The sequence below is a fragment of the Schistocerca cancellata genome, chromosome 7, assembly GCF_023864275.1.
Source record: "Schistocerca cancellata isolate TAMUIC-IGC-003103 chromosome 7, iqSchCanc2.1, whole genome shotgun sequence".
Taxonomy (NCBI): Eukaryota; Metazoa; Arthropoda; class Insecta; order Orthoptera; family Acrididae; genus Schistocerca; species Schistocerca cancellata.
Window position 1 is genome coordinate 590,625,644 of NC_064632.1, and position 27,068 is coordinate 590,652,711.

A 27,068-nucleotide genomic window follows, 5' to 3' on the forward strand; every position below is an offset into this window, starting at 1 on the left:
CGAAGAACAATATCCAGTAGAGACGAACTCCGATGCAGAGGCGCTGAGTCGAGCAGGTCGAGCCGTGAGCTGTATTACTGCGTGAGCTGAGACCGCAGAGACCAGAGTGACACCTGAGTCGCTTTTCTCAACGCTCTGGCTAGAGTCGAGATGGTGGGGTGAGCGTTGAGCGGGCGAGTTCCGAGGGTGGGGGGGAGCGGTGAACTCACCCGCTCCGAGACAAATCGTCCGTTCCCTTGCGAGCAGGTTGTTGCAAGTAGTTCCTATGTTATCCGCTAGGTGGCTCTCTGTCCTGTTGCTCGCATCAACTGCCCAGAGGGCAGGACGTGCAACTGAAACGATCGCCGACAGAGTGCGATGCGAAGTTAAGCTGCGCCAGACACTGCATGCGGCAGACGACGCACAGAGACGGCACGGCATATGTGAAACACAAAATCCAATGGGGCACTGCACAATGCAGGCAGCCAAGGTAGAAGCAGGGCAGAGGCCGGCGCTGGCTGTGTTGTGTGGCGTGCACTGTGCTCTGACCAGCAGAGGTGCTGCTGATATGCTCCGTCTCTCTCTCTCTCTCTCTCTCTCTCTCTCTCTCTCTCTCTCTCTGCCTTAGGAAACTTTTGGAGCTACCATTCTTTTTTTCTGAATCACTGATTGTTCACTCCTTTGAAAGATTCAACTCTATGCATTAGTTCAAGAGCGGATCCCCCATCTCTGGTGACGTCGACACGGACGTGGATGGAGCAGCTGTGTGATAACTGCAGTGCAGACAGGGGGGGGGGGGGCGAGGATACGATGGCTGTGTACGTGACAGTCCTGGGACACAAGGACTCGTTACAAAGAGACTGCTGCACACAGAGGTGGCAACCTGCAGACATCCTGGGCAGGCAGTGGCAGCATGTACACTGTTGCCTAATGCTCTACCAAAACATTCTCCCACACCTAGCAGTCACACTGCTACTGCGGATACTGCTGCTGCAGTGTGTAATGGTCACAGCCCCCCCCACCCCTCAACATTGATTGAAGCACTCGGTCACAAGGTAAATGTCGGAATAAATTTCAATACAGTTCTATTCTTGACAAGCGAACCCAACTGCAACGTCAGTGGGGATTGGTACCAAATTAAATATGTTAAATTAATCCCTGTCGGAATTAATTCGTTGCTACCTAATGTGACCTTAAAGCTAAATGTGGCTCATCAGTACGTGAGGAGTTACTGTTGCTGTGAGCCCAGTATGAGGTTCTAATTTTGCGTTGACACATTAGCGAATATACAAATAAATTAATAAGTAAATGTGCATAACAAAGGAAAAATTATTTGGCATAAGACCCTGTAAAATAGAGATGTTGTACTCAACTAAAGGATTGGTATTTGCCACGAATTTATTCAAACTGAATAGAGATCTACTGCGATTGATGCCTCATACAAGTAGCTGCCGAACACAGTACAAATAAGAAAGTAACAACTGCATCACTTTACAGTGCAAGTAGAAAATTTGTAAGCAATGGTGATTACAAAATAAGGCATGGAGCATTGCTTCAGTTCACCTAAACAGCAACAAATGTTAAAGTTCAACTGGAACATACAAATTTCCGTACATTAATAAAACTTCTACCGAAGAAATGTTCACTCAGTCATACCCAACTAAGAACCAACGCTCACTGGCGATCAAGGATGCACAATATTTCCAAGTCCTGAACAGACCTGTACAAAAATATTTCTCTCGCAAACGGAGGGTCATCGAAATAGTTATGAGTCCCAAATAACGTTCAAGTCATGTGGCTCTCTGGCCACGCAATCTTACCAAAACCAGTCTTATAAGCCAGGTGGTGGAGATAAAGGACCGCACACTTCCTCTGACCAGCTATTTAAAAACTTGATCACGTGACCCACTGCCTGACTCAAGGTGGAGGCTTCAACCTGACCACAACTTCTGCAGTTTCATATATTTCAATACAAGTACAAACACCTTATGCATATATTAAATATATTTATGATTATTTGCATTCTGATTTTGCATAATTTTATTCTATACGTTGACAGGTGTGAAAATTATCAGACCATCAGTTTAATAAGTCACGGCTGCAAAATACTAACGTAAATAATTTACGGACGAATGGAAACACTGGTAGAAGCCGACCTCGGGGAAGAGCAGTTCGGATTCCGTCGAAGTGTTGGAACACGCGAGGCAATACTGACCCTACGACTTATCTTCGAAAGTAGATTAAGGAAAGGGAAACCCACCTTTCTAGCATTTGTAGACTTAGAAAATATTTTGGCAAAGTTTATCAGAATACTCTCTTTCAAATTCTCAATGTGGCAGGAGTTAAATACAGGGAACGAAAGACTATTTACAATTTGTACAGAAATCAGATGGCAGTTAAAAGAGTCGAGTGGCTTGAAAGGGAAGCAGTGGTTGGGAAGGGAGTGAGACAGGGTTGTAGCCTATCCCAGATTTTATTCAATCTGTATACTGAGCAGGCAGTAAAGAAGAAATAAAAATTTTGAGATTTGCCGATGACTTTGTAATTCTCTCAGAAACAGCAAAGGTCCTGGAAGAGCAGTTGAACAGAATGGACAGCGTCTTGAAAGGAGGATACAAGATGAACGTCAACAAAAGCAAAACGAGGATAACGGAATGCAGTCGAATTAAATCAGGTGATGCTGAGGGAATAAGATCAGGAAATGGGACATTAAAGTAGATGAGTTTTGCTAAAATAACTGATGATGGTCGAAGTAGAGAGTATATAAAATGTAGACTGGCAATGTTAAGGAAAGAGTTTCTGAAGAAGAGAAATTTTTTCGACATCGAGTGGAGACTTAAGTGCCATGAAGTCTTTTCTGAAAGTACTTGTGTGGATTATAGCCGTATATGGACGTGAAACATGGGCGATAAATACTTTAGACAAGAAGAGAATAGAAGCTTTCGAAATGTGGTGGTACAGAAGAATGCTGAAGATTAGATGGGTAGACCACGTAACTAATGAGGACGTACTGAACAGAACTGGGGAGAAGAGGAATTTGTCGCAGAACATGAGTAGAAGAAGGGATCGGTTGGTAGGACACGTTCTGAGGCATCAAGGGGTCACCAAAATTTAGTACTGGAGAAAAGTGTCGAGGGTAAAAATCGTAGAGGGAGACCAAGAGATGAATACACTAAGCAGATTCAGAAGGATGTGGGTTGCAGTAGGTACTGGGAGATGAAGAAGATTGCACAGGATACAGCAGCATGGAGAGCTGCATCAAACCAGTCTCTGGACTGAAGACGACAACAACAACATAGGCTTGTGATGACACTAGGCCTACTGGGTGAGTTACAACTGGCAGCAAGTACAAAAATGTGGTTGCTATTGGCCAGAGATGATGGAACAGCCTGCATGGTTGCCAGATTTATCCAAGTTGGCGGATTTAATTTATTATCTTTATTAATGACCTGTCACTTTCAACCATGCGTTGTGTATATTACCGCTATATTATATCATCCAACTATTATGTGATGACCTGCTGTGCCCCCTCTTTGATTTATGACCCAGTAAGTGGAGGGAAACTTGGTACAACATGCATGGTTGCCAACCCCACACAGTGCTTACTTTTCAAAATGGTGGAAAATTTAAAAAAATCTTGATACAGTGGTCTACAGTCGCTACCATCAGAAATGATGGAAGGAACTTAGTATAATTTGTGATCCAGAAAAGTGCCTGTCAAGATGCATGATACATAGCATTGTTGTATGTGCCTTGCTATATGATATCATAGCACGCTTGTGCTAAGTAAAAATGGATGGAAATTTACAAATGACAGGAAAATGCAAAATATCCTGCTTGTTGTAAGGGAGAACTCAAAATTGAAAGGGCCCATATAGGCACGCTTACTACAAGTTTAAAATGCTGGAAATTTTAAAAAGTTTATATTTTAGCGACATTTCTTACATGCTTATACCAGTATCATGTTAAAAGACCGCACTAATGGATATCACACGCATTGTACTAAGTGTAACATGGAAGAGTATAATATATGACCCACCATCAAACACAATCCAACACTAAGACATAATAGTGGGTATGTAAAATTGGTGGGAAATTAAAAAATTCATTTACCTTAAGCTTATAAACGGTGCAGAGCCCTCTGATACAACCAGCATGGTCTGCGTATGTAGGACATACACATACAAGAAATGCAATGGAAACACGTTATAGGTTACACATATAAGACAGCGCTAATTACACTGTGGAGATGTATAAACATTTTATTCTGGCACCACACGGTTCCACATTTTAAGAAATACTACTGGCGCTATGCAGCACATAATACAGTATGATCTGGATGGATACAACTGCATCTTTATTTTAAACAAGTACTACACCGCATCCAATGCACACACCCCTGCTGTAGCAGACCCCATGAGCTGCCGCCTGACTTGTGAGCTGTGGGGGTCATGCTATCGCCCAGATGCAGCGCAGACAGCGCCATCAACGTGTTCCACAAAGGATTACTTGATCATCTTTCTTTGTATTCTGGGAGGTGCGAAAAGCTCCACCAGACAACAGGCTCTATACTGAAACAGACGCCACCACTTGGTGCCCATGGTGCATGATGGAAGCAGGGTGGAGGTGTGAGGCACTGTCCAGGACATCAAGCACAAATCTGACCTTGCAACCTGATATTAGTCTTCACTCCCTCCCACATGTCCGATAACCAACCATCACCTACAGTTGGCAGAATTCGATACTTGATAAAACTAGGTGTAACACAGCAACTATCTCTGTAGATGTAAACAAAAATCTCAAGATTTATTGAAACAACTGGTGTGATAAACTAAATATGTGTTATTATACACTCCTGGAAATTGAAATAAGAACACCGTGAATTCATTGTCCCAGGAAGGGGAAACTTTATTGACACATTCCTGGGGCCAGATACATCACATGATCACACTGACAGAACCACAGGCACATAGACACAGGCAACAGAGCATGAACAATGTCGGCACTAGTACAGTGTATATCCACCTTTCGCAGCAATGCAGGCTGCTATTCTCCCATGGAGACGATCGTAGAGATGCTGGATGTAGTCCTGTGGAACGGCTTGCCATGCCATTTCCACCTGGCGCCTCAGTTGGACCAGCGTTCGTGCTGGACGTGCAGACCGCGTGAGACGACGCTTCATCCAGACCCAAACATGCTCAATGGGGGACAGATCCGGAGATCTTGCTGGCCAGGGTAGTTGACTTACACCTTCTAGAGCACGTTGGGTGGCACGGGATACATGCGGACGTGCATTGTCCTGTTGGAACAGCAAGTTCCCTTGCCGGTCTAGGAATGGTAGAACGATGGGTTCGATGACGGTTTGGATGTACCGTGCACTATTCAGTGTCCCCTCGACGATCACCAGTGGTGTACGGCCAGTGTAGGAGATCGCTCCCCACACCATGATGCCGGGTGTTGGCCCTGTGTGCCTCGGTCGTATGCAGTCCTGATTGTGGCGCTCACCTGCACGGCGCCAAACACGCATACGACCATCATTGGCACCAAGGCAGAAGCGACTCTCATCGCTGAAGACGACACGTCTCCACTCGTCCCTCCATTCACGCCTGTCGCGACACCACTAGAGGTGGGCTGCACGATGTTGGGGCGTGAGCGGAAGACGGCCTAACGGTGTGCGGGACCGTAGCCCAGCTTCATGGAGACGGTTTGGAATGGTCCTCGCCGATACCCGCGGAGCAACAGTGTCCCTAATTTGCTGGGAAGTGGCGGTGCGGTCCCCTACGGCACTGCGTAGGATCCTACGGTCTTGGCGTGCATCCGTGCGTCGCTGCGCTCCGGTCCCAGGTCGACGGGCACGTGCACCTTCCGCCGACCACTGGCGACAACATCGATGTACTGTGGAGACCTCACGCCCCACGTGTTGAGCAATTCGGCGGTACGTCCACCCGGCCTCCCGCATGCCCACTATACGCCCTCGCTCAAAGTCCGTCAACTGCACATACGGTTCACGTCCACGCTGTCGCGGCATGCTACCAGTGTTGAAGACTGCGATGGAGCTCCGTATGCCACGGCAAACTGGCTGACACTGACGGCGGCGGTGCACAAATGCTGCGCAGCTAGCGCCATTCGACGGCCAACACCGCGGTTCCTGGTGTGTCCGCTGTGCCGTGCGTGTGATCATTGCTTGTACAGCCCTCTCGCAGTGTCCGGAGCAAGTACGGTGGGTCTGACACACCGGTGTCAATGTGTTCTTTTTTCCATTTTTTCCATTTCCATTCAGTAACATACGTGATAGGACTGATGGTACCTTGGGGAAGCATAGGACTGATTTACCTCTACTCCCTAACTAATCCACATCTGCACTTGATATATGGTTTACAATCGTATGAGCTTTTCACAGATGATGATACTGTCTTTATTGTACCGAATATCAGATTTCTAACGTTCACATACTACCTTAAACGTGTAGTCCATAGTATTACAATCATTTAACCACTGTCTCTGCTCCATTTGCACAGAAAGTAATTTGTAAGCATTGGTTGTGCATCTGTAATGGAAAGCTCCTTTTCCAGTAGCAGTTTATATTTTTTCTTCTTGGTAGCTGTTTCAGCCATACACTCCAGTTCACAAATGCTAACTTGCTTCCCTATTAGCTGCTCATAGTGGTCTGTGTGATTAACATTGTGCATACAGTATCTGATCAAATTACGGAGATATCTACTAGTGGACGTTACTACGGAGTGTGTTTGCCAGTCGAAAGGCAGATTGTTAATTTGCTCCAAGAGTACTGCACTATCTGCAAACAGCACATATCCACATCTAAGCAAGTACTGCGCAACCCACTCTACAGTGCATGGTGGAGAGAATATCACAGTAACATTATCGATTTTCTTTTCTGATCCCCTCTCACGTACTGATCGAGGAAGCAGTAACTGTCTTCATGTCTCTGTAGATTGCCCTAATCGGTCTTATCTTATTCTTATGATCGTTATGCCAGATATATGATGGTGGTGATGTTCTGTATGACTTAGTACATAATGGAAGGAGAGGTGCGCTACGGCGTGGTGCATCAACTGTCATCATAGGAAAGCTGGAAAGGAGTAGAAGTGATCAGCCAACAACTTACCACAGTAAACAGAAGATACACATAACTTGTATTTCTGTAAGCGAACAAAGACTCATTACAAATAATCCAGCAAGAAATAAAGTCCAGCTCTCAACGTCCACTAGGATGAGACTGTGAACTATAGCACGAACGTTGGAACCAGAGCCGTGACCAGGTGGCGTCCGTGTAGCGCGTCACAGCGAGCAGCCATCCTGCTGGTGCGAGGTGTCCGGTGGCTGCACCGTGGCGGCGGCAGAGGTCGCTCGCGGCCCAGGGCCGCCGAAGGCGTGGCTCAGGTGGCCCACACCGCTGGGTCCGCCACGTCTTGCAAGACCGCTATCAACTTGCAATTCTGCTACCAACCTCGTGACACCCATGGGATAGTATCGATACGTGGTACCACAGGTGACGTGGCAGTCCGCTTAGAGAAGCTTCTAATGCCTTACTTTCCTTTTCTTGGAAAATAACTTCCGTTGCTTCGTTACTCTCCATCAACTCGTATGTTTCTGCACTAATTTTCTTTGTCCTTTCGGCAGAACTTGTAATGTCCCCACAGAAAAATACCCTCTACCACGCACCAATTAATCATTGTCAATCAAATCATCCACATTCATTCACTTTGGATAAGTATCTGATCTGATTTTCTAGTAATATATGCGCCGACAGCTCGGCGATGCCAAAGTATTTTCTAGTACGTTTATTCTTTGGAATAACAGAGATACATGTATGTATTCTCCAAGGTTGTTAGACTGGTAACTAGGACAGCTTCGGAAGTATCTGTTGAAAGATTGACGGGTTTCTAAAAGAGACATATTTGCTTTTCTTCTCGCTAAAGCGAGCTATTAACATTTGTGCCCCTAGCGGGTTGTTTGAAGAGAAAGAAATTGTAACGGAAAGTAATTAAGACTTGGAACCAACAGAAATCTGGACATGTAATGGAGATGGATTGAATATACAATTTCCTTCATAAATAAGGTTTGTGACCCCTTTTCTTCTGGAGTGAGTGAACGAATGAGTTCTTTGTCTGAATCATTGATGATCGCGTTGGCCCTGTAATTAGTGGGGAAGTTTCAACTGTGTCGAAGAGAGCCTGCAATCACCGAGTCTTTGTTAAATCGTCCAAAAAGGCTTCGTACACATCTGGAATTCGAAATCTTTCGTAAAAGGAACGAATTGTTCAAACGATTGATTTTCCCAACAGAATGCAGTGCTTAACAATAATAATAAGTGTAAAGATTTCTTACAGCAAGCCAGCCGCTGAATACTAAGACGAAGGGCTCCACCAGAGATTCTATTGGGCTAATTTCACGTAATGAAATATTATATTTAAAACGGTACATAGATAAAGGAGAGAGAGAGAGAGAGCGAATGAAATTAGAGAAAATACTAATAATCCTCCATTAGTCTAACTTTTCGCCTGTCTTATCACGGATCAGCCTAAAGACAAAACGGGAGGCCCTTACTTTACTGTATAGATTTATGTGTGAAAGTGAAGCGATCTTAAAGGCAACAGATACACGTCTATACAGACAAGACATTACACAAAGTTAGCGGCAAGCTGCATGCATTCATCATTCAGCATCTATTCTTACATTAATACATTATAAACTGTTACTTTCTGCCTCTGTGATACTCCCACCTTCTTGCTCCTGGCTGAATATTGACCTATTCTGCTTCATATAACGGTGTACATTCTCCCCCTTATTTGCTGAGATGTAAGCGTGTTTTTAACACTGTCAAACGCAACTTGGTCATTCGCCATTATTGATCATCCATCCACAAACACAGCCTTGCAGCTGCCACTAAGCCATCTATAAATGACAAAGTATTCTCAGTTGGCTTGCCTGAAAAGGGATAACTAAACAGGCAGCAGATCAATCTAACAGAAGAGCATCGAAAATCTCATAGCAGCCAACTGCCTATGCATCTCTGTGTTATCGGTTTAATAGCTGTTACGTAATGGTACGGATATTTACTATGCAATACATGCCACTGCAGCCTCGTGGCTTTGGAATAACGTTATTTGTAGGAAACCACAGTAGCAGTTTATAGTCATCCTTCACAGCAATCGTTCTTCACAGCAATCGTTCCACCAAATAGCTCAATATTGGTTCAATTGAACTCAATCCATCCCATTTCCTGTTTTCCACTTTTCCACATTATCTGCACTTAAAGGGATGATTTCTGCATAGGGACTGGCTTCAGTATATTCGGTACACTGAATCTTTTTCTTAAGATTTGTGGAATAACATTATTTGAGCGAACAGCAGCAGTATATAATTCTTTTTCTGGAGATCTCCGGAGTAACATTATTTGTAAGGAACCACTTTTAGCACAAATGTTTCAAATGGCTCTGAGCACTATGGGGCTTAACATCTGAGGTCATCAGTCCCCTAGGACTTAGAACTACTTAAACCTAACTAACCTAAGGACATCACACACATCCATGCCCAAGGCAGGATTCGAACCTGCGACCGTAGCGATCGCGCGGTTCCAGACTGAAGCGCCTAGAACCACTTTTGGCAAACGTGTTGTTTATACAGCATTTCTGCTAACTCGACTGTAAATCTGTGACGGTGTGTCTCTAATGCAACATGAACTATGCAGAAAATCCATAACATCTATTTACCTTCTGTGTCTCCCATGTCCAAAGTATCGTGTAGAATAATGTGGACTGCTATATGTCACAGTACTACCATGATTTATTACTAGAACACTTATAAGGGACTGCATACACTACACTCGACATTGTATGCATACTGTCATCCAGTAACCTATTAGTGGCAGGATACTATACATGTGTATTTTTTTTACTGCTGTACAACAAAAATGTTACAACAGTAGCGCTACCTCCGTGCTTTATAACTGAAACCTTACTTTTTTTTTTGCATGTTATTCAGATAACTTTCATTTTTCGATGAGATAAGAGATCTATAACAATACCTGTGTTTCAAAAGAAGGAAAATAAATGTGCATACTGTTAATCTACACATCAAAACACCTACATACAGAGGAAATTTAGGGGCTTATATTTACCAAAATATTAATCTTGGCCTCCTTACAGTTTGAGATGTCACCTGAAAGGGAACAGTAGATTCAACTCAGCCAGTTGTACAGAGCAACTGAAGTAAAATTCATAAGACGGTAGCAACAAGAGTTAATCTCAGAAGCTATCCTAGCACTGAGGACATTTAATGTATAAATGACTCTGATATCGTTTTTAGCAGAACTAAGACGAGCATTTTGACAAAATGGTGTGGAAAATTTATACTTTGGTACAAAGATCAAGTCTGTTTTTCATTTCTCTGAGACATCTATAATCATATGTGTATTAAAAAAAAGAACTTATTTCTTTCCATAAATTTTATTTGTACATTCACTATGCAGCTACGTTTTAACTATGTGGAACTATGAGACAGCATATCACAGCATTCGAAATTTAGGAGGTATAGCCATAAATGTGGCAACGGTCTTGCCGCATTGGATACACCGGTTCCCGTGAGATCACCGAAGTTAAGCGCTGTCGGGCGCGGTCGGCACTTGGATGGGTGACCATCCAGGCCGCCATGCGCTATTGCCATTTTTCGGGGTGCACTCAGCCTCGTGATGCCAATTGAGGAGCTACTCGACCGATTAGTAGCGGCTTCGGTCAAGAATATCATCATAACGACTGGGAGAGCGGTGTGCTGACCACACGCCTCTCCTATCCTCATCCTCCACCGAGGATGGCACGGCGGTCGGATGGTCCCGGTAGGCCACTCGTGGCCTGAGGACGGAGTGCTTTAGCCATAAATGTCGTCGTGATCACGTGACTAGTACTTCTAACATCTCGGACCTTTAGAGCATATAAGAAGACTTTATAATCACAACTGACCAGTATTTTGCTTTTGTGGAAAATCTTAACATGCCTCACTCCAAGTTGCGAAACATCACTCAGCTGTTAGGGAATAAAATGAGACCAACCAACAAATGCATTGGTGTATGGCTATTATTGGAGAACCTAGATAGTACCCTTACGGACACTGGTGTCCGCCCCCGGTAACTGAGTGGTCAGCGCGACAGAATGTCAATCCTAAGAGCCCGGGTTCAATTCCCGGGTGGGTCGGAGATTTTCTCCGCTCAGGGACTGGGTGTTGTGTTGTCCTAATCATCAATCATTTCATCCCCATCGACGCGCAAGTCGCCGAAGTGGCGTCAAATCGAAAGACTTGCACCCAGTGAACGTTCTACCCGACGGGAGGACCTAGCCACTAGGCATTTACATTTTTATTTTGTAATGAACCTGGACCCCTCTCTTGGAGTATCTGAATGACATTTAGCTGCATCTGGACATTTACATTTTTTCCTGTCATTGGTAGCGTAAATTACACTGATAATGGTATGATCCTTAGCAAGCAGAATTCAAATGTCCTTACATCTATTGCATAACTGTCTTGTGACAACATCATGGTGATTAAAATCTGTAATCAAGTGGGCTGTCAAGAATGGTTCGACAATGGGCAGCCTGTAATGGCAAATAAGGAAGTCTGCCATGCAATTAACAATCATCTATATGACAAAATCTCCAAGTTAGCCTCTGAGTGACATGGTGTTATGGCGAAGCTACCATTTCTCCTTCACACGATTGGCCATGTGGCAGCAACAGGAATACTGGAAAAAATTGGCGAGCAAGAATTATAAACCATTTCCAGGAAATATAAAAACCCTGTGGCTATGCCGTATAAGGTGGAATTGACCGACGATAAAAGAAGTTTTCTAATAGACCAACTGCCTGGAATATTGCAACAGCTTAGTGCAGACGACAAAACCTTTACAGATGTGGATCTAACGCAAGATTTAGCTGAGATTATTAACAAAATTGAGATGTTTGAACATCTAACCCCAAACCACGATTTCTGTGTACAAGAAGAATTCCAAGAAAAAAGTAACGTTATTCTAAACAATATTAAGACAGCTGGAATAGGCTGTTTAACATTGAGGACCTGATGTTGTGGAGTAAACGCATACTACAAATTTATAGGTCGAATCGCAAGGCCAGGAGGGAACAAAAAAGTCGATAACCATTCTACCCTTTATAAAGTGCCGCCATGAACATCTATGAGGAATTTTTATATCATCTTTGGCTAAAGAACCTGTTATTAGCATACTGGAAGCTACGATTTACAAATGTGGAATGCGTGATGTGTTTGACCCTCTGCAACACTGTTTTGTGTACAAGATGTCGACGAACAGTATTTACAATGTGCTCCGTTGTACTGTGTGTCAATCGCTTCTTTGTGGTATAAATTATCAGACAGCTTACAGAACAGTTGCTGTATAGTACCATGGCTGCTCGAAAGAAAGGTCCAATCGAGCACCCAACGGAAACCACAGCGAAAATTCGATGAATCTTTGCACAAAAGTGTTGCCCAGTGTCTCTAGTATGCCCGTCGATCGCGTCACGTCGCTCTTTTCAGTTCTGAATGCACAGTGAGCACGTGAAGATGCCTAGATGAATAGTGTCTCTCACCAGGTATGGAGGCCTGGTGAGATCTTCCGCCTGATGTTATGCAGCCCGCATAACATTACCCACGCATTTCCTCCTTTATGACTATTCTCAGTCGCTCTCTGCTGGGACAATCAATGTGCTCCTGCAGTGCTTTCGATGGGAAGTGTTTGATCGCCGACAACAAAGCCCGTAATTGACTCCCTCTGAGTTTTACCTCTGCGCACATGAGCCGCTGGCTATGAAGACAACGTTGTGGCATAGCGTAGAGAAATGTCAGAGAGCACAAGAAGTCACGTTCTGTGACGACGGTACTGGAAAGTTGGTACAACACTACGACAAATGTCAATGTAGGAGAGGAGACTATGTAGAGAAGTGACTGGATGTTGTAGCTAACTGTTGCAAATAAAACATTTTTGATTTTCACAGTAGTTTACATTTCACGACCGATCGGACTTTACTTTCCAGATAGCCCTTGTATTCTGATACTTGTCTACTGGGCAATAGGAATACCTGAAACTGATTGGTGTGCACGTAAACCACGTCTGAGAAAACATTATCTATGTTCTCTCTACCTAAATTTTTAATTATTTTCCTGTAAACTATATGTAGATCGTTACTACAGACACCAATACACATGACATAAGTATTTTACAAAAGTGTTATATTAAAACTGGAGAAACAATTTTTTTTTCATCTAGGCCACTGTTCTTCACAGTAACATCAAATATACACTCCTGGAAATTGAAATAAGATCACCGTGAATTCATTGTCCCAGGAAGGGGAAACTTTATTGACACATTCCTGGGGTCAGATGCATCACATGATCACACTGACAGAACCACAGGCACATAGACACAGGCAACAGAGCGTGCACAATGTCGGCACTAGTACAGTGTATATCCACCTTTCGCAGCAATGCAGGCTGCTATTCTCCCATGGAGACGATCGTAGAGATGCTGGATGTAGTCCTGTGGAACGGCTTGCCATGCCATTTCCACCTGGCGCCTCAGTTGGACCACCGTTCGTGCTGGACGTGCAGACCGCGTGAGACGACGCTTCACCCAGTCCCAAACATGCTCAATGGGGGACAGATCCGGAGATCTTGCTGGCCAGGGTAGTTGACTTACACCTTCTAGAGCACGTTGGGTGGCACGGGATACATGCGGACGTGCATTGTCCTGTTGGAACAGCAAGTTCCCTTGCCGGTCTAGGAATGGTAGAACGATGGGTTCGATGACGGTTTGGATGTACCGTGCACTATTCAGTGTCCCCTCGACGATCACCAGTGGTGTACGGCCAGTGTAGGAGATCGCTCCCTACACCATGATGCCGGGTGTTGGCCCTGTGTGCCTCGGTCGTATGCAGTCCTGATTGTGGCGCTCACCTGCACGGCGCCAAACACGCATACGACCATCATTGGCACCAAGGCAGAAGCGACTCTCATCGCTGAAGACGACACGTCTCCATTCGTCCCTCCATTCACGCCTGTCGCGACACCACTGGAGGCGGGCTGCACGATGTTGGGGCGTGAGCGGAAGACGGCCTAACGGTGTGCGGGACCGTAGCCCAGCTTCATGGAGACGGTTGCGAATGGTCCTCGCCGATACCCCAGGAGCAACAGTGTCCCTAATTTGCTGGGAAGTGGCGGTGCGGTCCCCTACGGCACTGCGTAGGATCCTACGGTCTTGGCGTGCATCCGTGCGTCGCTGCGGTCCGGTCCCAGGTCGACGGGCACGTGCACCTTCCGCCGACCACTGGCGACAACATCGATGTACTGTGGAGACCTCACGCCCCACGTGTTGAGCAATTCGGCGGTACGTCCACCCGGCCTCCCGCATGCCCACTATACGCCCTCGCTCAAAGTCCGTCAACTGCACATACGGTTCACGTCCACGCTGTCGCGGCATGCTACCAGTGTTAAAGACTGCGATGGAGCTCCGTATGCGACGGCAAACTGGCTGACACTGACGGCGGCGGTGCACAAATGCTGCGCAGCTAGCGCCATTCGACGGCCAACACCGCGGTTCCTGGTGTGTCCGCTGTGCCGTGCGTGTGATCATTGCTTGTACAGCCCTCTCGCAGTGTCCGGAGCAAGTATGGTGGGTCTGACACACCGGTGTCAATGTGTTCTTTTTTCCATTTCCAGGAGTGTAGATATTACTGAATAAGGATTGGTCCCCACAAGTAATGTGTGGTATCGTCATTACCACTGCAGAGTCTTGTACCGCAAGGATGCAAGGGAGAGGATGTTGTTGTGAGTGGCCGGTATACTGTTCCTAAAACACAAATGCAGACATGGATTAATACGGTTCTTTATTTAAATGAACATTTACTTAACTGGAATAGAGTCCATGTGTTGTGGTACTAGCTCATGAGTAACATTCCTCTAGCAGATGATATCGATAATATTGCTCTTACAAACGCTATAGCCACCAATTTGGTCGCCATGTAATGTCATAGCCTGTGACGTGAACTGAGCCCGCTCGGCGAGTGGATGACGGGACGCCAAACTGGAGGAGTGAGTCAGTGAAGCCCCCGGTCAGCGGCGGCGGCCTAAATACGCGCTGCCGAGGGGGCGTTGGCGGCGCGTTGCTTGTCAGTGTGTGTCTGGCCTCTGTCACGAAGGGCGCACTTGTTCCGGCACCTACTGTCGACCTTCGCCCTACATCTTTGCTGACCGGCGTGCTGGTGACAGCTTACACCAGTACATTCCTTCTCCCCCCCCCCCCAAATGCCACACCATTGTCGTGTAGGCAGGATGCGAACGACAATGGGGCGGGGGGGGGGGGAGGCAGGACGTTGGATCTAAAGATGAACTCGGAGCTCTGGCTGTGGAGGACAGCATACTCCTGACTCTACCCTGCCGTCTGGCTTCTGAGGCAGCACTATGTTTTTAGACAGGTCTTAACAAAAAGAACGGATGTTTCACACAGAAGAAATTACACCTTCAAGAGCAGTTGACGTGCTATGTGTAGAAAAACGGAAACTGGTGCATATGGCTAAGCCAGATCCTACATAAAAGAAACATGCGCTGTTACTGAAAAAAAAATTGCAAACAAGGGTTACATATTACTTTGAATATAGTATATGGAAAAATCTAGATAGAGGTAGCGAATACAAGAAATGAGAATTTACTGTAAATAATCTACTGCAAATGCCAGTAGAAAGTGTTTATACTTTGGAGTATTTACATGAATCAATAAACCCACAGATGCCTACAGTTTTTTTACATATATCTACAGGGTGGTCCATCTGAAGTTTCGGATGAGATTATCTCGAAAACTATACATCGGGTAAAAATAGTGGGTAAAACAAGTTCGTAAGCTCAAATGGGGACATCAAATGATACTACACATGACCTCCAAACCTTGGTTGGGGTGGGGACAACTTCTATATCTTAAATAGATTTTTTATTGCAGATTCGGATTCTCCATAAAAAGGTAATCGAGATTTGTCTGAAGCATTTTTTTAAACCATTGACAGATGGTGCTGAAATCGAGAAAAATGAAAATTGGGGAGGAACTCCGATTTATTTATTATGATCCGAGAAGGATCCTACCCGTCACAGTTTTTGATGGAGGGAGGCGGAATGGTATTAAAAACTAGTTACGGAACTCTTCACAATTGCATTACTCAGCCAACTGTGGCGCTACCATGGCCAAACTGCGAACTATGGCTCAGTATAAAGGTCGGTGCAATGGGAGCACACGTCACTTTTCAGATTGTGAACTGTAAACATCAACTGACGAAAGTAAATTATTCTTTAGCGAAACATGGCCCACTATCCTCCTACAGAGATTGTTGATATGATGTTAATTTTAGGTGAATGGCATAACAATTACGCTGCGGCTGCGCAATTGTATGCGGACCGTTTCCCAAACAGACGACATCCAAGCGAAAATATTATTCGAAAGTGCACTCAACGACCCCGAAATGGATACATGCACCGTCCACCTCGTCATCGCGAACACAATGAAAATGACGCTCGTACCCTTACTGTTCTCGCCTGTGTTCAACTGGATCCCGAAGTTAGTAGTCATGCGATTCAGAGACAAACTGGAATACCGAAGTCAACTGTTTTGAGGATTTTGAAGTCACATAAATATCATGCGTATTATATCACACTGACACACGCATTAACGCCGAAAGATATGCAAATTGTGGTGTCACCGCCAGACACCACACTTGCTAGGTGGTAGCTTTAAATCGGCCGCGGTCCATTAGTACATGTCGGACCCGCGTGTCGCCACTGTCAGTAATTGCAGACCGAGCGCCACCACACGGCAGGTCTAGAGAGACGTACTAGGACTCGGCCCGGTTGTACGACGACTTTGCTAGCGACTACACTGACGAAGCCTTTCTCTCATTTGCCGAGAGATAGTTAGAATAGCCTTCAGCTAAGTCCATGGCTACGACCTAGCAAGGCGCCATTAACCATTTCAAGAGAGAGTCTCACTTGTATCATCAAGAATGCTGTATACAAATGATGGATTAAAGTTAAGTATTCCAGCAGCTACGTACTTTTCTTTATAGCATTCGTTACGTATCCTGTTTCAGACCTCACGCCAGCCGGCGTGAGATGATGCGTGCATTTCGGCCTCCTTCTCTAAAAACAGTGCCGGCACGTCTGCCGACACTTCACAAATACGCGTGCATTTCTGCCAATGGGCCTTGGAAATAATAATAGGTGACAATGATTTTTTTAGATACGTTATGTTGACTGATGAAGCCACATTCAAAAACAATGGCGCATTAAATCGTCATGATTGTCATTATTGGTCCCCTGTCAATCCACACAGGCACAGACCCGTTGACAATCAACACAAATGGTCGTTAACGGTCTGGTGTGGAATTTTATACGGTTACTTGACAGGACCGTATTTTTTGACCGAAATATTACTGGGGAATCTTATTTAAAACTTCTCCGCGATGATTTGTTGGAGCTAATGGAAGATGTTGATTTAGAAACTAGGCAACGATTGTGGTTCCAATTGGACGGAGCAGCGCCCCATTATGCTAAAAGTGCGGTCGGTGGATAGAACGCGGCGGACCAATTCAGTGGCCACCACGTTCACCAGACCTCACATCTCCTGATTTTTTCTTGTGGGGTTATTTAAAAAGTACTGTTTCTGAAAGACAGCCCACAACCCGAAACGGTATGGAGCAACGCGTTCGAAGAGCGTGTGCAGCCATGCCACGGGATGTGCTGCTCAAAACTGTGGACAACTTTCGCAGGCGATTGACTTTATGCATTGAAGCAAATAGGGATAATTTTGAACAATTTCTTCGTGGGTAATTTCATTAATTAAGCACTACAAATTGTTAGAGGCATGGGGACTTACACCAATGAGGCACCCCAACACGTGAGAGGCAAGGGGACTCACACCGATCAAGCACCCCATGGGAACATCATTCTAATACGTCCATGTCGTTGTTCCTGGGTAACGCTAAAAGTAGGACACAGTACATTTTGTACAAAAATAGCTTAATTTGGCGTAACGAAAGAATTGGTGCACATTTTTTATCGATGTGATGCGTCTTTCTTGGATAATTCTAAATAAATCAGAGTTCTTCCCCAGTATTACTTTTTTCTCGATTTCAGCCCCATTTGTCAATGATTTAAAGGAATGTTTCAGACAAAACTTAATCACTTTCTATGGAGAATCCGAATCTGCAATAACAAATGAGTGTTTCAATTTAAGATTTAAAAGTTGCCCAATGGGGCGGGGGCTGGAGGTCACGCGTAGTATCATTTGATGCCCCACTTTTGAGCTTACGACCTTGTCTTACCCACTATTTTTACCAGATGTTTAGTTTTATAGATAATCTCTTCCGAAACTCCAGATGGACCATCCTGTATACATACATCTGTTCTTGTATGGATCTACTTAAAAAGGATGGCTACATTGTACATAAATGTGATGGACTAGATGTCGTCCCCCATTTGTGGGGATTAAAACCCATGGAATAACATCATTTAATGGTAATTTATTTCTACAGTTCTAAAGCTTCTTACGAAAATTCCACAAGAATGCCGAGTGAAAAGTCGCCAGTGCACACCCAAGTATATTTGGAAAGTTTTAGCAATAGCGTAATGCAGGAAATAAGTAGCAAAATTAAAATTACTGACTGCTTCGAGCTAAGAAAGTTGCAAGAAGGTACCAAGGAAATAGTTAAAGCCATAAAAAAGATATTTTCCAGGAAAAATTTAGATATGTGTTAGAATTTGAGAACATATAACTTTTCTGTATGTGTCAGATCACTGGCTAGATAAAGAAACAAATGGTTTTCATGAATATTTAAATTATAAGTTAAAAGATAAGCTGGATACTATCAAAATCACACGAAACAAACAGAGAATGAACTGTTATCTACGCGCAATGCAAATGCAAAAAATTAATAAGGATTTCCTACAGGAATATTTGTTTTCTTAATCCAATCCGTAACTGCCAACTGTGTCACATGGAGTGAGGTGGAGGTGGGATGTATTACAATAATAGTTAACATATCATAGATGACTGTGCTGACTTTAGCTACCTTAAATACAGTTTTATTCCCAATGCATGACCATCTAGCAGGGCCAACACGAATTCTTATCTTCTCGTGGGTTAATAACACAGAGTACTAGTAAACTGCAGTGCTCAAAGCTTCGTTTGTACTCAAAAATTCAAAGATGTATATAAAAGATGGAAACAATTTTCGAGGAACCGCTTTTGTCCAATTGTAAACACCTAGTCCAGTTGTGATATTTTGTGTATGTGGTGTCACCGCCAGACACCACACTTGCTAGGTAGTAGCCTTTAAATCGGCCGCGGTCCATTAGTATACGTCGGACCCGCGTGTCGCCACTGTCAGTGATTGCAGACCGAGCGCCGCCACACGGCAGGTCTAGAGAGACGTCCTAGCACTCGCCCCAGTTGTACAGCCGACTTAGCGAGCAATGGTTCACTGATAAATTACGCTCTCATTTGCCGAGACGATAGTTAGCATAGCCGTCAGCTACGTCATTTGCTACGACCTAGCAAGGCGCCATTTATCCTTTGCTATGTATCTTGTGAAGCATGTACCATCAAACCGATGTACACCAATTACGGATTAAAGTTAAGTATTCCAGCAGCAACGTACCTTATTGGCTATATTAATTACATTGTCCTGTTCCAGACCTCACGCCAGCCTGCGTGAACTTAAACGCGTGCCTTTCGGGATCCTCGCATTGTGACTTGGCTGTCTTGCCAAGTCACAACAGTGTACGTATTTGTTTGTCACTGTAGCATATCTAGCATATGGAGTAGGTCTGGAATATTGTTCAAAAGTGTATCCACCCATATTAGGTCTGGGCTAATGACCAAAGGTGTATCCACATCCATGAAATCCAGGATTGTGTTCCTAGCAAGACTTAGCAACATAGGTCTGGGATAGCGTCTGCCCCCCCCCCCCTTCCACCGCCCCCTCGCCCTCTCCATCCATGACAAATCAACACAAACAGAAAATATCACTTTTAACTTCCTACTATTTTTAAAAGTCCACTATAATGCCATAGTATTAGACTTACTTTGTGAAGCTGTGTTTGACAGTGAGTCATAAATTATACTATGTCTTGTATTTTATACTTAGTAAGACACCTAAGATACCCTGTGCACTTTTTTAACCTGATAATGGTATATGAATGTCAGAAATGTTGCTAAAACACCTACCACTTTAAATTTGCAACAAGTATTCCTAACTGAGCTGTTTGAATTTGGCCTTCTCCCTCAGTACATGTAGGATACCTTGTATTTTCCCACTGTGTTTGAATTTCCATCCACTTTACTTAGCATACATATGCTATGATGTCAGAGAGGCAGGCTCAAATCACACTTTTCCATATCACAAGGGTTGTAAAATTTTTTGTACTAAGGTGCCTGTCTTCATATCTGACAATCGTAATCGCATTCTTTTATTATCTGCCAGTTTTAAAAGTGGGTATTGGATGAATCTGGCAACCATGGATGCTGTTACAGCTTTCCCAGCAATTTTGGTTCTTAAATCATAGAGGGAGCAATGCAGGTCATCACATATAATAATTGGGTCATAAATTATAGCTATAACAAATGTGTGGCTGAAAGTGACATGTCATTAACAACAGTAATAACTTAGCTCCGTCTTTTTGGGTAAATCTGGCAACCATGAAGTCTGTTCTAGCTTTCCTAATGCACAGGATGACACATTTCAAAGTTTCCAACCATTTTTATCTCACCCCTTTGGCATAGAGTAGTAGGGGAGAAGGTAGGAAAGAGGGTAGGTGACCTCGATATTGACCTTGTGTGAGATCTGGTAACAACGCATTCTGTCTTAGAACCAGCTCTGCCCCCTTACTGGTTGAGTGCTGCGTGACGCTGATGAGCAACTGGCACATACCCACTCAGTTCTTGCTCAGGAGGACCCTACATTTGCCTGTTCACCAAGCTTGGCCATTATCTTCATGTCAGCTGAGACATTACACAGGCTTATGCCCCACAATATTGGTAGAGTTCTTTATGAAGAAAGGGAGGAACTGGAAAATGGCGTAGAATATGTACAACAGAAAGCACTAAGGTCTGCTCTTGTGCAACACATATAATCTTTCCTGAGATGGTTAATAGTCCTACTTGAAGCGCCCTGCTAAACCCCAGGACAGGGCAGATAGAATAAATTGTGGAAAGGAGCCGAAATGAGGGGCTCTCAGTTACACCCAAACAAACAAATTAATTATTTAGTCGAACATTACAACAGCCCAAAAAATTTTTTTTAAACACACAGCTTTAATCTTTGGGAGTCAATTACTGGCTGAAAGCCACTTTAATTTAAAAATGACTGAAGGCCAATAACTTACAACGCAAGCATAATCAGAAATTTAAAAGGGAACCCTTATCTTAAAACAGTTCTTTAGTCAGGTTCAAGTAAATAAGTTACATTCAAATCGTCTGGAGGCCGAACACTTAAAACACCAAAACATCAATCTTTTTTAAATACCAAAGACCTTATGGGGAACAGTTCTTTAATTTAGGCCGAAGGCCTTAAGAACAAACAACTGAAACTCAAACCTGCTGAAGGCCAAATACTTAATATTTCAGTAGGTTGAAGTAAACTAATTAAATTCAAATCTTCTGAAGGCCAAAGACTTAAAAATTCAAAAAATATTTAAAATGCCAAAGGGCTTACGTGAAACAGTGCTTTAAATTAGGCTGAAGGCCTCAAGAGTAAAACAACCATAATTTAAAACACAAAACCGGCTAGAAGCCATACAAGTACCAACAACAACAAATTAGAAAAAAAAGGCAGTACACACAAGGGCGCTCAGATGTTCGAGAGTCGGCCTGTAATTCAAACACTGACTCTCGGTTAGGTGAGACAGGCAGTTGGGCCAACCGTTCACGATACGACGACAACACAACCGACCGGCTGTCAGCAGACCCACCGACAAGATAACTTCCACTTCACCCGACCAGTGCTCAACAGGGAGTTCAATGGAACAACGTAGAAGATATCGGCGCCCACAGCAAATCATACACGGAGCTGTGAAACTACACACCGTGCTGGACAGCAACAACACGATGAGGAAACTACACTGTCTGAAATTTACGTCAACGCCCAGGTCAGGTAACCGGAACGTAAACGGCCACGGGGCAGAAGATTCCGCTAATGCACTTCAATTCAAATCACCAAATACAGTGAAACGCCACCAGAGGGTGGCTACAATTTTCCAACTTGAGAACTACGTTGTTGCTCGCGGAAATATCCCAACAGCCGACAACGAACTCCAAACGACACAATGTGAACAGTCTTGACTTGCTGGTAGGTCAAATCGAAACTCGACTTTCGTGTCCAGGGTCGGTCAACCACGGACCTCGTAGCAATGGGAACAGCGCCACACTCTCCGACACCGCGTAGAGACTGCCAGTGGGCCCCGGTCAAACTACGCCCCGGCCGAGAATTCCTCACTGCTCCACGCCAACCGACCGACTCCTCAGAGCCAGTACACCGACAACATTTAAAAAGCTTGTCAATCAAAATCACACAAACTACACACAGTTTCACGAACACTTGCATGAAGAACCAGACAATGATAACGGCAGTAATTGTAGAATAACCGGGACGAATCAAGAGTCAGCACAAACAGCCAACCTATAAGTGATCGCCAGTCAAATACACGTCGTCCGGCAAGACGACCGTCCGACGACCAACCAAAGTCGTCGCCACTCCAATCATGTGTGTCGGCAACCGTCGGGCGACTCATGGCGGTCCTGGTCTCACTGCTGCCGCGCCCCAACTCAACTTGTTCCACGTGCCAACTCAAAAACTGCCAGGTCCGAACTGACTGCTGGCACCTTCCAACTGACTCGTTGACACACGGCGACCGGGAGGAGTCCAGCAAAGATAATACGGCAGAGCTTATATCGATAAGCGCTGCTGCTGCCGCTCGCGGACAGGCAATGCAGCAACTCAGTGACACAAGTAACTGAAACTAACATAACTAGGTGGCAGTATGGCAAAAACAGGACGTTAAATAAGAGATGGGACGAACACGAGTCACGCGTGGCTCACTGTTCACTTGTTATCCATGAAGGACTTGAACAGTTCCTGTAAATCTGGTCCTCACATTGCCCATGCTTGGTCAGTACCACTGTCTCTGCTGAAATGGTAAGTGCAACTGGTAATAGGTCCTTTGAGTGTGGCATGAGCTTAGTGAGAAACTGGAATATAACTTGTCATACCTTTGTGAGAACGATCCTAGGCTTATATATATTATAATCCTAGGCCACTAGGTAATACCTCAACTGAGAAGATAGGCATATCTGTTCATTACGACAGAATCCACTGTGAGGTTGGTGGGGAACTGAAACATGGCCAACATATCTACACCCCCAAATCTGCAAAAGCACCACACTTAGCTACTAACTAATATCATATCTGAGAGTGTATATGGGTCTGCTAACCAACTCATCAGATTTCAGCATGAAGGTGGTGAGGAATTAGAATATATCCTTTCATGTCTTCTCCAAGATGTCCATAGGATCCCATATGCTTCAGCACTCCTTTAAACTGTTGCTGTCTCCACAACTGAGGCAACAGACAGGCGTACGTTGCACGTCAGCAAAGTCTAGGTGGTGACAAACTGGTAATTAGTCATACACATCAACCTCAAGGCAGCCACAAATCTGCACAAACCTGCATAGGCACCACACTTAGCCATACTCAGTTGAGGGAATGAGTAGGCAAATTAATAAGATTCACCGACTCAAGCATGAGGCTGGTGAGAAACTGGGACATAACCTGTTATTCGTAAGAAGGCACCTGGTTAGCACATGCACCAGTTTTAACTATTCACTATTTCTTTAACTGACATGGCAGGACGTTTTCCCATCAGGTCCCCAGAGCCTTCCATGAAGGCAGGGAGCACCTGAGACATAGCCTCACACATCTACATCACACACAAGAAATGAACTTGTGCCACAGTAGCTTGTGCTTCAGCTGGGATGATAGCAAGCATGTAAAATAGGTCGGTAGAATTTTGGAGGAGGCTGATGGAAAACTGGAAATGGCCCCTTGAGTCATCTTCAGCACAATAGTACATGCAGCTCCATTACCTGCTAGCTGTTACTTCAGCTGTGACAATATGCAGGTCTACTCTTGAGGTCAGCTGGGTCTGTCGTGAGGCTCATGTGAAACTTGAAAATTGCATATCGTATACATGCTAGTAGCCCATCAAACTGATTATGTGCCGTTCTTGGTTACTAGCTCCTATCAGTGGCATAGTTTACTTATCAGCACAGCAGGCCCAGCGAGAGGTCAGAAACGGACTGAGAAACAGCCTCACACTTCTAACACAGTGAGTCCTTAAGTCAGTACATGTGCCACACTAGCTAGCATAAGAACTGAGTTTTTAGATAAGCAGTTGTAGCAGGTCATCAGAGTCTAGTTGAAGGTCAGAGAGGCACTGCAGCGTTGACACTCAGGCCTTCCTCAGGAATACTCCGGGCTTCATCCTTAACTGCCATGCTTCTACAATAGCTGTTACCACAGTAGACAGGCATACTCACCAGATTAGCACAGCTCAACGTGAAGTTCATAATCAAGCAAGATGTGGCCACACTTGCTTTCCCCATGGGTTCCTCAGAGCTGCACATAGGCCATGCTTATTATCAGGTAGTGCTTCAGTTCAGACAATGGGAAGTTCTACTTATCTGCTCACTTCTACACATGTGTCATGGTTAGACACTAGCTAGCATCTCAACTGAGACACATGTACTCACCAATTTACAGAATGATGCCTATGAGCGACTGGAACGTGGTGTCACATGTTTTCTACAGGGTGAGCCAAATCTGCTCATGTACGATGCTTTGCCATTGTCCAATAATTGAGCTGAGATGGCGAGCAGGCCTACTCATCAGGAAGACTGAGTGCAGCATAAAACCGCTGATAATCTGGAATAATGCGTTGTACTTCTTCCTTAAGAGGGCCAAGGTCAGCACATTTGCCATGCTTAGCCACTCAAGCTAAGAAGATATACTGGTGTACACAACGAGGTGATGAGAGTCTAATGAGCGAATACAGCTTGCACATTTTCGGTAGCTATGTCCCAAGTTTGCACATGATTAGACAGTAGCTAGTACCTCATGTAAGATAGGAAGGCTGACTCACCATTTCTCCGGAATGCACCATGAGGCTGTTGAGGATTTGTAACAGATCTTCCGAGCATCCAGATATTAACCTCAGCTCGAGCAGTAAGCAATGCTATTCACTGAGGCAGCAGAGTACAGTGTGGGTCTAATGACAGAAGGGACAATGGCCATACACATATACAATGTCTAATAACATGTGTCAAACGCTTGAATAAGCACATTCTGCAATGCAGTCCCCTTCAAAAGATGCGGGAAGAGAGTCAGCGAGGTTCCAGAAGGTACCAATACGGATGTGGAGCCAAGCCGACTCCACTATGCCATGGAGAGCAACACTAGGTTTCTTGGCTGAGGATCGATGGTGCCAACAGCCCGATTGAGGTGGGCCCACAGATTCTCGATTGGGTTTGAATCCAGGGAGTTTGGTGGCCAGAGGAGTATGGCAAACACACCCTGGTACTCTTCAAACCACACATGTACACTGTGAGCTGAATTGCACATTGCACTGTCCTGCTGGCAGATGCCATCATGTTGAAGGAAAAAAAAAATTAATGTAGCGGTGGACATGGTCCCCAAGGATATCTGCGTACTTGCACTGATCCATTTTGCTTTGCAGAGTGACGAGATTACCCAGGAAATCCCACAAAAACATCTCCCATATCGTAACACTCACTCCTCTGGCCTGAAGCCTTCCAGTGGTTGTTGCAGAGTATTTGATTTCTGCCTTGAGGAACATAAAACGTGGTTATTCCCAAAAAGCCATCTGTAGCTACTCAGTGGACGTGATTTGCACTGTTGGCGAGCGAATCCCAGCCTTTGTCATTGAGGACAGCCGGCATGGGTGCATCAACCAGGCTCCTGCTGTGGAGGCCCATACGCAGCAACTTCAGCTGAGTGGTCGTTAAGGAGACACTGCTGGAAGACCCTTGGTTCATTTTGTTGGTCAGCTGCTCAACAGTTGCGTGTCTATTCAAAAGTAGACAGCCATAGTTCGTTTTTGTCATCTATGGTTCGTGACGCCAGTTTTGGATACCTCACTTTGATTACTTTGACATGCATGGTATATTTTAACCATGGCGGCTTGTCAACAATTTACAAACTTGGCCATTTTTGAAATGCTTGGATCCTTGGCCCTAAAGCCAGTGATCCTGCCCTTTTGGACGATAGATAAATCGCCCCATTTTCCACATTATGACAACAATGAACTGTTTTCCTCGTCCACTGGACACACTTTATATACCATTCATTACTGTTGCAGCCATCTGCCGTCTCTTATTGGTTGTTCCACGTTGACGTCGAACGTACGCTACGGTCACATTAATTTGAGTAGACCATGTTTATAGGAGGGCAACAAATTGGAACCTTTACCGCTTTTTGCCACTAGCTAGTAGCTCCAGATGAGACAGTTGGCCAATCGCGAAACAGGTCAGCAGAATTTTGCAGGGGACCAATGAGAAACACATATCTTATTCATTAGAACTGCAAGTTTGCACAAGCATCATGCTTAGCTGGTATCTATAAACTGACCTGAGCTGGTGGCCGGATGTACTCACCATTTCAGCTGAATCCAGAGTTGCGTTAGTTATGAGCTGATATAGTGCCTCGCAGAAATTCCTCAGGGGTGATCCAGATCTGCACATTCGCCATGCAATGTCCGCAGTGGCGCGAGATCGGGGCAACATGTCACCTGGCACCTGCCACAGCGCCCCCTGCGGACAGCAGAGGCCTCAGTAGAGTGACCACAGCAAAACAAACAAAAAAAACGTGTAGGAAAGGACAGGACGGGGCACAATGGCTGTTGTACACTACTTCACTACTCTGACAGCAGGTCAGACTGAGAGCACAAATTTCTTGTAA

General features: G+C 44.7%; 1 protein-coding gene across 1 annotated transcript in view; it reads right to left on the minus strand.

Moving 5' to 3' along the window:
* Positions 1 to 27,068, minus strand: part of LOC126092915 (lysosomal acid lipase/cholesteryl ester hydrolase-like) — a 102,712-nt gene that overhangs the window by 64,263 nt on the left and 11,381 nt on the right. The window contains exon 2 of the mRNA XM_049908646.1: positions 26,765 to 26,920. Within this exon, the coding sequence (XP_049764603.1) occupies positions 26,765 to 26,920 (156 nt within the window). The remainder of the gene's footprint in view (positions 1 to 26,764; positions 26,921 to 27,068) is intronic.